This window comes from Mesocricetus auratus, unplaced genomic scaffold (assembly GCF_017639785.1).
Source record: "Mesocricetus auratus isolate SY011 unplaced genomic scaffold, BCM_Maur_2.0 Super-Scaffold_100007, whole genome shotgun sequence".
NCBI lineage: Eukaryota > Metazoa > Chordata > Mammalia > Rodentia > Cricetidae > Mesocricetus > Mesocricetus auratus.
The window spans coordinates 33,964,340-33,977,607 of record NW_024429191.1 but is presented as its reverse complement, the minus strand read 5'-3'; the positions used below and the strand labels follow the sequence as shown (position 1 = coordinate 33,977,607).

At 37.0% G+C, this 13,268-nt stretch overlaps 1 protein-coding gene across 19 annotated transcripts in view; it reads right to left on the bottom strand.

Moving 5' to 3' along the window:
- Rapgef6 (Rap guanine nucleotide exchange factor 6) overlaps positions 1-13,268 on the bottom strand; it is a 177,889-nt gene that overhangs the window by 40,253 nt on the left and 124,368 nt on the right. For 9 of the 19 annotated variants that reach the window (XM_013111593.3, XM_013111579.3, XM_013111587.3 and 6 more), the window contains 4 exons: positions 11,976-12,216; positions 8,709-8,720; positions 6,162-6,319; positions 3,803-3,817 (listed from right to left, as the gene is read on the bottom strand). In XM_013111593.3, the coding sequence (XP_012967047.2) occupies positions 3,803-3,817; positions 6,162-6,319; positions 8,709-8,720; positions 11,976-12,216 (426 nt within the window). Of the gene's footprint in view, positions 1-3,802; positions 3,818-6,129; positions 6,320-8,708; positions 8,721-11,975; positions 12,217-13,268 lie in introns of those variants that run through there. The other 10 variants (XM_013111594.3, XM_005067759.4, XM_005067763.4 and 7 more) reach the window with 4 other exon arrangements.

Below are 13,268 nucleotides of genomic sequence, written 5' to 3'. Positions count from 1 at the left end.
TAGAAAGAGGTAACAAGCTGTCTTTCTTTGACATATCTAAAGATCTGAGTCATTAATACTTCTTGCTCAGATTTCTTGCAAGTGAGTGTCTAAGTTGTAGCTAATAGCACCATTATTCTTGAACTTATATAACTTAAGGTTGGACAGTTTTATAATCCACCCAAATAAGTTATGCTTCTCTGCCCTAGTGCTGGAAATTCCTGTCTGCAAATGGAAGTGTGTTGTCAGAAGGAAAGTGAGTGAAGGGGTTTCACAGTACATTTTCTTAAAAAAAAAAAAAAAAAAAAAAAGAACCGAACCATACTTGTTTGTACCTGCACTCTTCATGAACTGGGCCCTAAGTTCCAGGAGTGGGTTTCTTTGTTAGGGCTTTGGAAATAACCTCAGCAAGAGATTCTTACTTATCTTGAGGGAATGACAAAATATCATTTATTATTACCATCTTTAGGGGAAATATATCCACAGACAGGGTGGGGATTTGCAGAATTTCACTCTGTTCTTGGGAAGGAACACAGAGTTTTGTATCTTGAACAAGGCTAAAAAGCTGTACTTTCTAAAGCCATTTGTTCCTTAGGGGAAAGACAACATTGTTCTGTAGCCACATAACAAAAAGTCAAGTATAAAAAGAAAATAAAAGGTGCTAGAAGAAATCTGTAAATAGAATTATCCAAAGGCATCACAACTAAAACCCTGATGAATCTGTCAATGTAATCAAAACCAACCTGGAAAACAATGAAATCAGAAGAAAACAGTATCTCCTCATTGGCACCAGCAAGAGTATAACCTTTGTTTTAGAATCACTGTATGTTCGTTATTTACAAACACACTGCAAGATGAAGAATCACATACAGGGCTAAACATAGTATTTGGGTCATGACAGATGTAGGCATGATATAGAATTAGAGGAACAGTAAATATGAGCTCAAAAGAATAAAAAAGGAAAAATGTTATAATCACATCAAATTCTAGTCATGAAGCAAAAATGCATCCACACAAAAAATTCCATTGAAAGAAAAGTGCTTCTTTTGGGGGTGGTGGTACTGAGAACCAAACCCAGGACTTTTTTATATGCTGGGCAAGAGTTTTGCCATTAAGTGATCATTGCAGTCCCAGAAAGCCATGCTTTAAAAGACCTTGGAAGCATATGATATTTACTCATCTAGAGATTCATATTTTATTTATATATACCTGATTTGTTTGTTTTGTGTGACAGGTATATGGGTGGAGAGGACAAACACATGCCATAGCACTCATATGGAAAGCAGGACAAAATCTGTCCACATCACGTGGACAGGCTTAGTGGCAAGTGTACCCTTACCTGCTGAGCTATCTCATTAGTCCTCAGATTTTAATTTTTATTACATTCTTTTTTAAAAAAATATTTATTTTGTAGACAGTGTTCTTCCGGCATATATGCCTACACACCAGAAAATGGCACCAGATCTCATTATAGATGGTTATGCGCCACCATGTGTTTGCTGGGAACTGAACTCAGGACCTCTAGAAGAGCAGTCAGTGCTCTTAACCTCTGAACCATCTCTTCAGCCCCCCAGATTTATTTTTAAGAAACCAAATTAGACAAATTAAACAAACAGAAATTCCGGATATCTGGATTTTTAAAGCTAGAAACACACTTCTGGAGTGCTAACTTAATTTATTTTTAAAGATTATTTGTGTGTGTGTTAATAACCTGTATAGATGAGCACCACATTTGAGTAGTTCTGTTGAATCCCATGGAACTGACTCTGGATCCTCTGAAAGAGCAGTCAGTGCTTGAAACTGCTGAACACTGCTACAGTCTCTAGAGTGGTATCTTTGATTCAGTATGAGTAAAAATAAATAAGTACTTTTAAGGAGCTGGGTGTGGTGGCTCATGCCTTTCATCCTTGCAATTGGGAAGCAGAGATCTTAGTGGGGGGCAGCCTGGCTTACCTAGCTGATGGGGGAAGTCCTGTGTATATGTCAATAAAGCACTGTTGGCCAATATGGAAGTAAGATAGGTGGGACTAAGAGTCGAGGAGGACTCTGGGTAGGAGAAACACAGGGAGTCAAGATGTAACCGCGATAGGGACAAGAAGCCTGGAAACTTCTCTCCGGTAAAGAAATACTTAGATTAACAATTATGGGATAAATACTTAAGTCAGAGCTAGCCAATAAGAAACAAGCAAGGCCAACAGCTTCATAATTAATACAGCGTCTTGTGTGTTATTTGGGGACTACAACGCGGCAGAGCCCAGGTGACTGGCGGGTGATAAACCAAAGCTGCTGGCAAGGAAAAGGTTTCTCTTTACATCTAGCAAGTTCCAGGACAGCCAGGGCTACACAGAGAAACTGTTTTAAAAATAAAACCTTTCAAGGATATACTGACCTTGAGATCACACTAAAGAAGGAATAATTTTTCAGGTATTTAGAAGGATCATAAAGAAAATAAAGTTTACTTTTTCATTCTTTTTTTTTTTCCTGAACCCGTGTATCTACAGTGTTCCAAGTGATGAAAATAGACTGTTAAAGAAGAAAGGTAGTCTCTGATCTCAAGAAATTCACTAATAGTGGTTCAAGAAAGTGGTTCAAGGAAAGACAGTAACAAGTAGGACAGCTCACAAAAACCAAGGCATGCCCTAACACACACATCAAAGGTCATGGGAGACTAGAAAAGGTCAAGAGTTGCCAAACTTATCCTACTCATATCAAGAAATAATGAGCATTTTACTTTAAGGCACTTATACAATGAGACAAAAATTTCCACAAAACAATGCAAATATAAAACAGGTGGGAATCCATGAACACAAATACTTAGCAAAGACACAAACCCTATGATTGGGGACTGGGGACTAGTTAAAAGAATTTTACCATCTCTAAAAAATGTTGTTACAACATTACATTAAGATACACAAATATTTAAGGGCTTTGTTAAATAAAATGACCAGTGCAAGTATGTACCATTAAATCTAAGGGATCGGTCAGCAACATATTTTACATTCAACAAAATTTGTGAAAAGATCTAAGTAAATGAATCATTGCTAAACCTGAGAGGTAAAGATACCTGTACTTACCCTTTCTCTAATATTTCCATTAAAAAAGTGAGAATCTTTGTTTATAACTAAAAGCAGCAAAAGGCTTTAAATGCAAGAAAAACTATGTTGACTACAACAGATAAATAGGATTTCAGATACTAAATGAAAAAGTAACCAGAAAGAGTTCTTTATGTAAACTTGGGGGAGGGGGAATCGGATTCAAATTTCATTTAGTCATGCTGATTTTTTTTTAAGATGGGTCTCATATAGTGCAAGGTGGTCTCAAACTTGCCATGTAGCTGAGGATGACCTTGAACTTCTGATGCACCACCTAAGTGTTAGGATTATAAGCCTGTGCCATTATGACAGCTATGGAAGCTGCACAGACTTAATTCAGGCCTTCTACATGCTAAGCAAGCATTCTATCTAAGCTGCATTCCCAGCTCCATACTCTAAATTCTTTTAAGTTTGACCTTATGTTAGATGAAAAAGTACTTCCACAAGTATTCCAGGACACATGTCCACCAAGACAGACAAACAGACAGACACACAAACACACACAATATTTCAAAATACTTTTCACAAGTTGTGAAGTGGCATGTATATTCTGGCTCTATATGAAGACAAAAACATACATAGTCAGAAAATAAGAGGATTCACATCAACGAGCAAGTACTACCTCTTCAGTGGAAAGAGAACTCTGCTTCCTACTTCACTGAGTTCTCTATCATATGGTCTTTTTGAAAATAAACTATACACAAAAGACAAAAGAATGCTAAGATACTTACAGTAAAAACCAACAGCTGTAGGCAGCAAAAATAAAGCGAAATTATAAAGAGTCAGTAATAAAATCAAACTATTCAGTAGTTCTGTAGCTTTGCTTGCACTGCGATTTTGATCCAGTAAGGACTTTATACATACAGACACAACATAGCTGAGCTTGACTGACAAACATCAATAAATGCTGGCTAATGACACACAGTCACTGCAATCAAGTATGTGCACCTACTAAGTTTCAGTATTGCTGTTAAATGTAAGGAGCTGAATTTGAAACTGGTAATAACTTTTCCCAACAAAAATACAAATACTATATCACTAGATAAGTCTTTCACAAAGCTGTACATTTTGGGGTCTCAAAAGTGAAATATCACAGACATGCACACATGCTGCAGTCTCAGTTGCAATACTTTTCTAAGCAGATTTAAAAAAGCATCTCAGAGTCCTTTCAAGATGTTTTCAAGGAGAGAATGGAGAAACCAATCGGAGAGCAATTTGAGAAGTACTTGCTCCTCAGGGCTGACTCTCAGTTCTACAGGTGGAATATTGCCTACCTCCTTTTTCCACTTCTCCTTCTTCTTCCCCTCAAGTCCCTCTTTATTACGTCAGCACCACTTTCTAATTATTTACTCATTTATCTATTTATTCATTTATTTTTGTGTGTACACAGGTATGAGGAGGTCAGAGGATAACATACAGGAATCAGTTCTCTCCTTCCATGTGGATTCCAGGGACAAAACTCTGGCTGTCAGACTTGGCACAAGTATCTTAACTTTCTGAGGCAATATGCTGGTTGTCTTCATCCCTAGTATAAATGTTTAGGACAGCAATATAGCCATATGAATCAGCAAACTCAAAAAATTATATGCATTTTCTAAATATCTGCTTTCAAAAAACCCCATGAATATTTAGATTGTTCTCTGGGAGTGTAAAAATCTTTTATTTGTGAATCTTCTGTGGAGTGTAAGAAATAGCACTGTAGAACACACACACACAAAGAGAAACAGATTTTGATTCTACCACATGATGAACGTGAGAAGTCATTAAAATGTGCTGAAAGTGATGATGATAGTATGAGGACCTGGGCTTGAGCACTAGAGAGCTAACACATCAGAGTAAGAACAGCTCACTGGATGTGCAGAGAACCTATAGGTGGCAAAACACACGGAGGCAGAGTCTTTAAGTGCATGCCTCTTTCAAGAAATGATGAAGTAACACGTTGTCAGAACAGGTGACTAGAAAGAAGTTCATTCCTGAAACTCGTCCTCAGCCTAGTGCAGGCATTTCTTTCATGTTACAGAACCGAGGCCATCCTGCTCTTCTGTCTGTGACACCTCAGTGCTCACCTTTTCTGAAAGCAAATACTTAATTTTATATGCTGGCAGCCAGTTTTGTATTTATTTCTAATTTATCTCCTGATACAACACTCACTAATACAGGACCTGCTAGAACTTTCAAAGCAAAGCAATGATTCACTAAAATCTCTGTTCTACAGTCTTGACAGCCTTAATGAAAAAAGGATGTGTAACACCAGTTTGCTGAGTGCAGTAACTCTATCATAAGTTGGGAATGGAAGGAAACAATGTACACAACTACTTTCACTAGTCTGTTTTTGTTAAACCTCGGCAGTTATTAGGTTATAAAAAAATCACAAGAAATAATGTACAGTACAACCTTCAGTAAATGCATTGTTATGTTGAAGGGTTTATTATGTAAGTTGCTTTACGTAAACACAAACTTTACTTTTTCTTATTGGCACTGAAATATATGACTGAGCTCCCTTTGTGAACTAAAACTGAAAACTTAAGCTGAATCAGAAACACTCTGAGGGATCATTTCTCCTGTTTCTCCCTTGGTTTCAATTACATATTCAATTTTTCATTTTTTCTTTTCTTGAAAAGTGATGTATGGTATATAATCAGTTCTTTAAAATGAAATTTTAGATCATACACTTATGTGACATTTTATACCTCTGGACATTGACACCAATTCATATAGAAACTAACTTGATATTTTCATTAGTAGTGAAAACAATACTACACTCTGATAATAATTCTTGATGAAACCAAAATACATGTCCCCCAAAAAACTTTAGCTTAGGTGCTGAGATATAAAGAAATTTTATATCCATTTATTTTCATTCCATCATATCAATTTCTGAAAAATACCACTGAGGTTCTTTTATTACTAACTTTCAATTTAGAGATAAGTAATATGCTTTTGTAAAAAGACAACATTCCCTGGCTTTTGACATGAACTAAAAAACCAGAGGTAAAATCTGCAGACAAATGCAGTATTTGTTGCACAAGACTCAAGTTAATTGTTTATTAGGTACAAATCTGGCCATATGATGTCACATGGAAGCATTACCTGAAGGATTGGAAAAGTCCAACATGCTAGTGGTGGGCTGCAAGAGGTCTGGGCTGCTTGATGAGAGTGTTCCAGGGATTGGCATAATAGCCAGACTGTGCCTACAGTGTCTGGTTCCCACAATGCTGTCATCTTGTGATTGGCTCAGGCCTCCATCACTTCAAAAGAAAGACATACCTCACTTTCAAGTATTAGAAGGCACATAGCAAACAATTTGCATTCCTAGGTACAAAGCCATAACAACAAAGTCAATTCAGTGTGATGACTTAACCAGCTAAGATTAAAACATTTCAGCAACCAAAAAGAGTAATTATAATGGAGAAACAGCAATGAAATGTTTTTTTGAAAACTACATTAAAACGGAATATAAAGTGGAAGTAATTCTATTATCATAAAAATGTTGAATTTGCTTCCTCTTGTTTTGGTAGAGAAACTCTGAATGTTTAGGGACTACTTGAAATTTGCCAGTTTTTGGCTTTTGGGATCCCATTTCCTAGGAGAGATACCTTGCTCAGTCTAGACATGGCTAGACCAGGGGGTGGGAGGTGAGGGGGATGAAGGAAGGAGATTGGTCCTGCCTCAATGTGGTGATGGGACAGTCTGGTTGACTCCCTATGGCGGGAGAGGGGGGTGGCGGTGGCAGGCTTATCTTCTCTGAGGAGGGAATGGAGGATGGGATGGGGAAGGAGAGGGAACTGAGATTGGTATGTAAAATAATAATAATAAAAAAGACATTTGCAGTCTCATATTTCAAATATATTTACTGAGCTATATATAGCCATACCATGGGAAGTGTCTCCTCAAACACATGATAATCAAAGGTGATTTAAGTGAGTAAGAGTAAGTTCTCTTTTAAGGTTTCAAAAACACGTATTAACTAAAAAGCCATTACCTACGGCAACAAGAAACTCTTCTCTTAAATTACTTAGAACTGTTAGAAACTCTAAATCACTGGAAGGAAAAACATAAACACTGTCAGTTAAACTGTGTACTTCCCAAATATTAGTTTAATTATAAAGTAAAACTATTCTACAGAGCTTAAGATCACAATGGAAAAGATTTCCATCATAATCAATGACCAAAATAAGAGTTCTCTCCCTAAGTTGACTTATGTTGAAATATGGTCTTTAGTCTCTGTTCCCATGTAAATTTTACTCAGCATAGCCTCTTGTTTTGTACTTGCTATAGAGAGGATCACAGAACACTTACCTATTATCATGGTAAAAAATGAGTGATGTGGGAATATATAGAATATATTAAAGCAAAATTAAGATTTAGGCAGATTATGAAATAAAACAAGATGGAGAGTAGCAGACTGTTAATAGCAAGAAAAGGAAGACAGCAAGGACAAGGGAGAGCTGCATAGGCAGGGAGGCATGAAGGTGTGGCATGGGAGGAACAAATTGTGATGGCAGACAGACTGTTAATTTGCTAGTTGTCTCAGGTAAATTCCTTTCTCTACCTAGCCATTGGTTGACAGACTACTATAAGGACTAAGTCAGCTAAGTGGAGGAAAATGGCATTCCTGTTTTTATGAAGAGAGTCAAGTACTTTCAACAAATTAAAATGAGAGCAATTCAAAGCTAGGGAGGAGGAAAATTTTGATTGACAATGAGAAGTAAAGGCACAACAGTAAAACTTACACAAACAATGGTATTTACTACCAGGGAGAAACATCAATCTACTTTTGGGAGAAGACAGGTTTTATCTGGTGAGTCATATGTGCTTACCCTAAACTAGCTCTCTACAACTTGGTTTGCACTGCTGGCTGTCACGAAAAAACATTTTAAGATTAGCCAAGAGGAGAAAAGAAATGCTGTTGAGTATTTACATCATAAAAAGTATAAAGATGGATGTCTAAACAATACTTTCTATGATTTCTGAAAACAAACCCACCAATTTTTGGATTCATAAGGTAAGGTAACTGAATCCAAGGAAACAAACCTTTAAGGAGGTGATCAACTCTCACTAACAAAGCAGAAGAAATTACAACACAACTAAAATTAGGATTATTTTTGATACAGAGTCTCATGTAGGCTTGGTTGACTTTCAACATTCTAGTAGTGAGAATGACCTTGAATGCCTGATCCTCCTGCCTCCGCCTCCAAAGTGTTGGTATTCCATGATTGCAACATCATATCTGGCTTATGTGGTATCTGGGTTCAAACCCACAACCTTTCAGATGCTGGGCAAGTAATCTGCCAGTTAAGCCATGTCCCCAGCCCTAAGTCAGAATTTTTTGTTAAAGGGAATTCACTAAAGAGACAAAGTTCACAGAATATTAGAAGTTCTTAATATTAATTCTTCTTTTTTAATAATCAACAACTATAACACTATCTTTAATAATTAGCAGATTCAACACTATCTAGCTATACTCATGGAAAGCAGGCTATAAACTCATGGTATATAGGGTGTGAGCATGTAGACATGAACACTCTGTCATGCACAATTCAAGCTATGACAGGAATGAAACAACTGGCAAAAAAAATACATGCTTAAAGTTGAACTGATAAAGCCTATTTGAGAAGTAATTATGCCATGTCTTACCAAAACAGTCTCCTGAGAGGTGATGCAGTAACAGAAACAAGACATTTGAAAAATTCCTCAATAATTAGTTCCCTGACACTACATTTATTTATAATAAAAGTAATTAGTTTCATTATGAAACCAAAGAGGTCCCAAAACAGCACGAATGTGCACATGAAAAATAACCCCAAAATTAAAAGCAAACAAAAAATACACTGACACTTGAAGAGAAAAATAGTTCTTGACGCAAAAACAAAGCAGTGTGTTTCTAGGGAGATACAGAATAAAAGTTGAGTGATGAAAAAAAAAAAGGGGGGATCTGATTTCCTGAACACTCAAATATTCTCAGGTTAATAAAGTGTACTTTTATCTCATACTTTACAGATGTTCCTCAGATCAATCACTCAGACCAATAACTTATTTTCATTTTGATTTTTTAAGAACAATTTTCCATTTTAAAAGTATGTAATTGCTTGGAATTTAAGGGTTATCTGCTTTTATCCAAAGTAGATGCTTCTTTTTTTACATCCTTTCCTTCTTGATCCCACAGATACGTCACAGCCCCTCTGGGCTATGTGGGGGAAAAGTGGAGTCTGCCTTCCATACCTATCCTAAGGAGTCCTGGGCACACAAGAGATAATCAGAAATTACAGAATTAAAATCATAATCTTTCTTTCTTTTTTTTTTTTTTTGAGACAGGCTTTCTCTGTGTAGCCCTGGCTGTCCTGGAATTCACTCTGTAGACTAGGCTAGCCTCTAACTCAGAGATCTGCCTGCCTCTGTCTCTAGTGCTGGGATTCAAGGTGTACACCACCTGGCAAAATTACTTAATTTTTAATTTCAATTAAAAGAATCCAAATATTTAAAGTAGGAAATTTGGAAGATAAAGGAAGAAAGAGTAAAAACTTATTTGTAGTTTATAAAAAACAAAATAAACCCAAAACAGATACCTGGACATTTGTGTCTAACATACCACTTGGCTAACCGCTCTCTTGTACTTGTACTTTTAGTGTACTTATAGCTCTTGTGAGGATTACTTGACTACAGGAGTTTGAGGCCAGCATGGGCAAAACAGCAGGGCATCATCATCCTCATCAACAACAAGTTCTATGGAAAGGGTGTTGCATCTTTGGATAAACATCTATATGGACCATTTGAACTCACATTCTCTGTCTATTATCTACTGACATTACAGTGATGTTTTCTTCCATAAATGATTTTTATGAGTTCTTTAGAAAGGGTAAAACTCTGTAATGGTTTGAATGAATATGTCCCCTATAGGCTCAAATATTCGAACACTTGGTCCCTTAGTTGGTGTTACTGGTTAGTGAGTCTTAGAAACTGCTGCCTTGCTGGAGGAAGTACATCACTGGGAACAGACTTTGGGTGGGCCAGATCTTCTTTGGCTGAGTTTCTGAATGCTAGACTTGTAGCATATGTCCCTACATCTAGCTATACTGCACACTTGTGAAAAAAAAAAAGTAACTTGCTGGATGTGGTGGTGCATACCTGTACTTCTAGCACTTGGGAAGAAGAGGCAAGAGGGCTGAAGAGTTTGAAACTAGGCAGGACTACAGAATGAATACCCTACATGGTGAGATCCTGCTTCAAAAACAGCCAAGAACTAGTGCTATGGTTCAATGGCAGAACACTTGCCTTGCATGGGGAAGGTTTCCCAAAAACTGCTAGAAAAATTTATTCAAATTCACTTTAAATGATTTGAGTGTCAAAATAATACATGGTCTCAAAAATACAGAATAGCTTGTAAGACAGATTAAAAACGAGAAACTAGTTCTCACAAAACTGGTCTCAGACTCTATCTTTTAGGATTTCAGTGACTGAAATGACTGACATTTTACTCTACTGCATGAATACAAGAGATACATAGCCCATTTTTATTTATGTTTGTATTTAGCTAACAGCTTCTTGTGACACAAAGCAAAAAACTCCAAATACTAATAAATGAAAAACTAAATAAAAATATATCTGAATTTAAACAAACCTGTTTCTAGTAGATTTTTCTTCCTTTGTTACAAAGTTATCATGTGGGGAAATGCTCAACTAACTGTTTCTGGTGACAGCAACTTCTGTCTCCTGTTATGAACTGGAATCTACATCTAGTAACCTACTTCACTCTCCGAAGAACATGCATGCCTGCATGCCACTGGTTCAGCTGCTTAGAAAGGGCCTTTAATGAGTCACAATTATAACATTCTCTGATTTTAGATGATATATGACACAATCATGCCACTAGTCACAGCAATGTACTGTCCAATCCACCAGGGCTTCTGGAAATAAAACCCAAGACATTAACTGTTAAAGAACTCTCTATGTGAAGTTTTTTCTGCTTTCTGGCTCCTAGATTTTTTTTCCCCCTTTTTACAGTAACTTCTAGTCCTCTCAAATTCTTCCTAACCTCTTTAGTGTGGGTTACCCCTCTAACAGTGTCTTTACCAAGTCTCCACTGGTCTCCATGTTTGTGGTTTGTGCAATATTAAATGTTTTTGCTATTTTAAAGCTATGGTTTTTGTAATTTACACCTTAATGAAAACAGTGATTAGAAATGAACTAGCACTGAGCTCTAGAGTGAAAACAGAGCAAAGTCAACACATTTCAGTCTCCAGTAAGTGACAAATTAAAAGAGACATTTTTCTGGGTAGAAATAAGAACTCAGGAAGAATATTTCCTGGTAAGATTTGTGTGCATATGATGGGGTGTCCATGTGTGTAGGGAACCCGTGGTTAGCATCAGCTATCTTCCTTAATCCCTCTACATATTTTTTTTCAGACAGGTAACAGAGAATATCTGGAATCAGAGTTTACTAGTTCTGCAAGATTGGATGGCTACCTGTTCTTGAACTCCTGCCAGCACATGATATACACATAGAATGACGGTCTCAAAAAACCCAAATATCAAAAACTTCACCAATAGAACCCAGGAGAGAATAAGTAATGCCAACAGGAAAAAATGTTATTTAAAAACCAAAAAATTACTAGCAATGGATGAACTCCAAAATTTAACATGTCCAAAAGTATAGATCCAGTGATTGAAACTGGACCCAAAACATAAAAATACACAACATGAAACAATCTTTTCTAAAATTCACAACACCAAAAGCTACTAGACAGTGATAAATGCACAGAGATAATGGGGAGAGTTTTAGATTTTACTCATGTATTATTTGCTTTATACATCATAAAATCTTCAAACAGGACTCAGATCTCTTATCCCTACAATAAAAACTTCAGTCAACATGACAATCCAACACAATAGATTGGTATTACCTACCTAAATAGCTTTGGAGGCAAGATACTAAATCGTGTTTTATCCAAAATTTTTCTGATTTTGTTTCTTCCACCTGAAACGGTATTTGCTTTAATTTTCTTATTTCCTTTCTCCTGTGGTATTTGTTCGATATCTCCTGGGACATCTTGGATTGAATGGCGATTACTTTTTTTTTCAGCAATTTTGGGAATATGAGGAACACCAGATTTCTCTTGTTCAGTCCTACTGAGCAATTCTTTGAACACTGTAGAAACAAACAAACCCATCATTTCCTTTTTCTTCATTAAAATGTTTATACCAACACATCTTAAGGGATAAACACTTTATCAGGTTCATACTCATTTTAAAATCACCTGCTAGATTCCCCAAGTGATAAAATGAAGTCATTGGGAATAACCAAAAGGAAATGGTAGGCTAGCAGGATGTGTGAAAACGTGCACTACGTCATCAGACTGCCTGGCCTCACACAGCCTTACCACAGCTGAGCTGCAGCCCAGCCAAAGAGGTTGCTTTTCTTTGCCCTTTCTCCTTTCCTTCACTTCTCTTTCCTGTCTTGCTTTTCTCCCCACCTTCCTTTTGCTGTTTTGACACAGGATTTTGCTTCACAGGTTGGGATTGAACTCTCAGTTACCTTCCTGCCTCGACCTCCCAAGTGCTGGGATGACATGTTATGTGCCACTCCACTGGGCTTGTTAAAACAATACTCAATAGATATTAACTTCACATACTTATGGATATCAGGATATTCTATGCATTCAGGTAACACGCATTATCATATCTTCCATTTTTGCACTCTCCCTCATACCTTTCCTAGCCTCTAGTAATCTTGACCCTGCTTTCAGGTGAATACTGCTTTAGCTGCCATAGAAGAGAGAATATGCCACACTTGTTTTTGTGCGTCAGGCTGGACTACTTTAGTGTAACGTCTTCCACTTCCATCCACTTTGGCTAAGTGTTAGAATTTGACCTCTGTTATGGTTTAATAACCTTGAACATTATATACCATCCTTTTACCTATTAATGGGCCCCAGGCTGACCCCTAATCTTAGCTATTTGCAAAAACAGCAAAAAACAGCATGCAGGTATCCTTTGGTTCCTGACTTCACTTCTTGCGGCTATCCACTGAGGAGTGAGACAGCACTATCACACACTTGTTCTATATAGCTGTATGAGGAACTTCTCATCTTCTCTAAGAAGTCAAGTTACATTGTCACTGAGAGTGTAAAGAGTTCCATTCCCAAGGGCAGCAAACTACAGTTGACCCTGTGGTTGGGTTGAAGGTGAGCCAACCCTGAG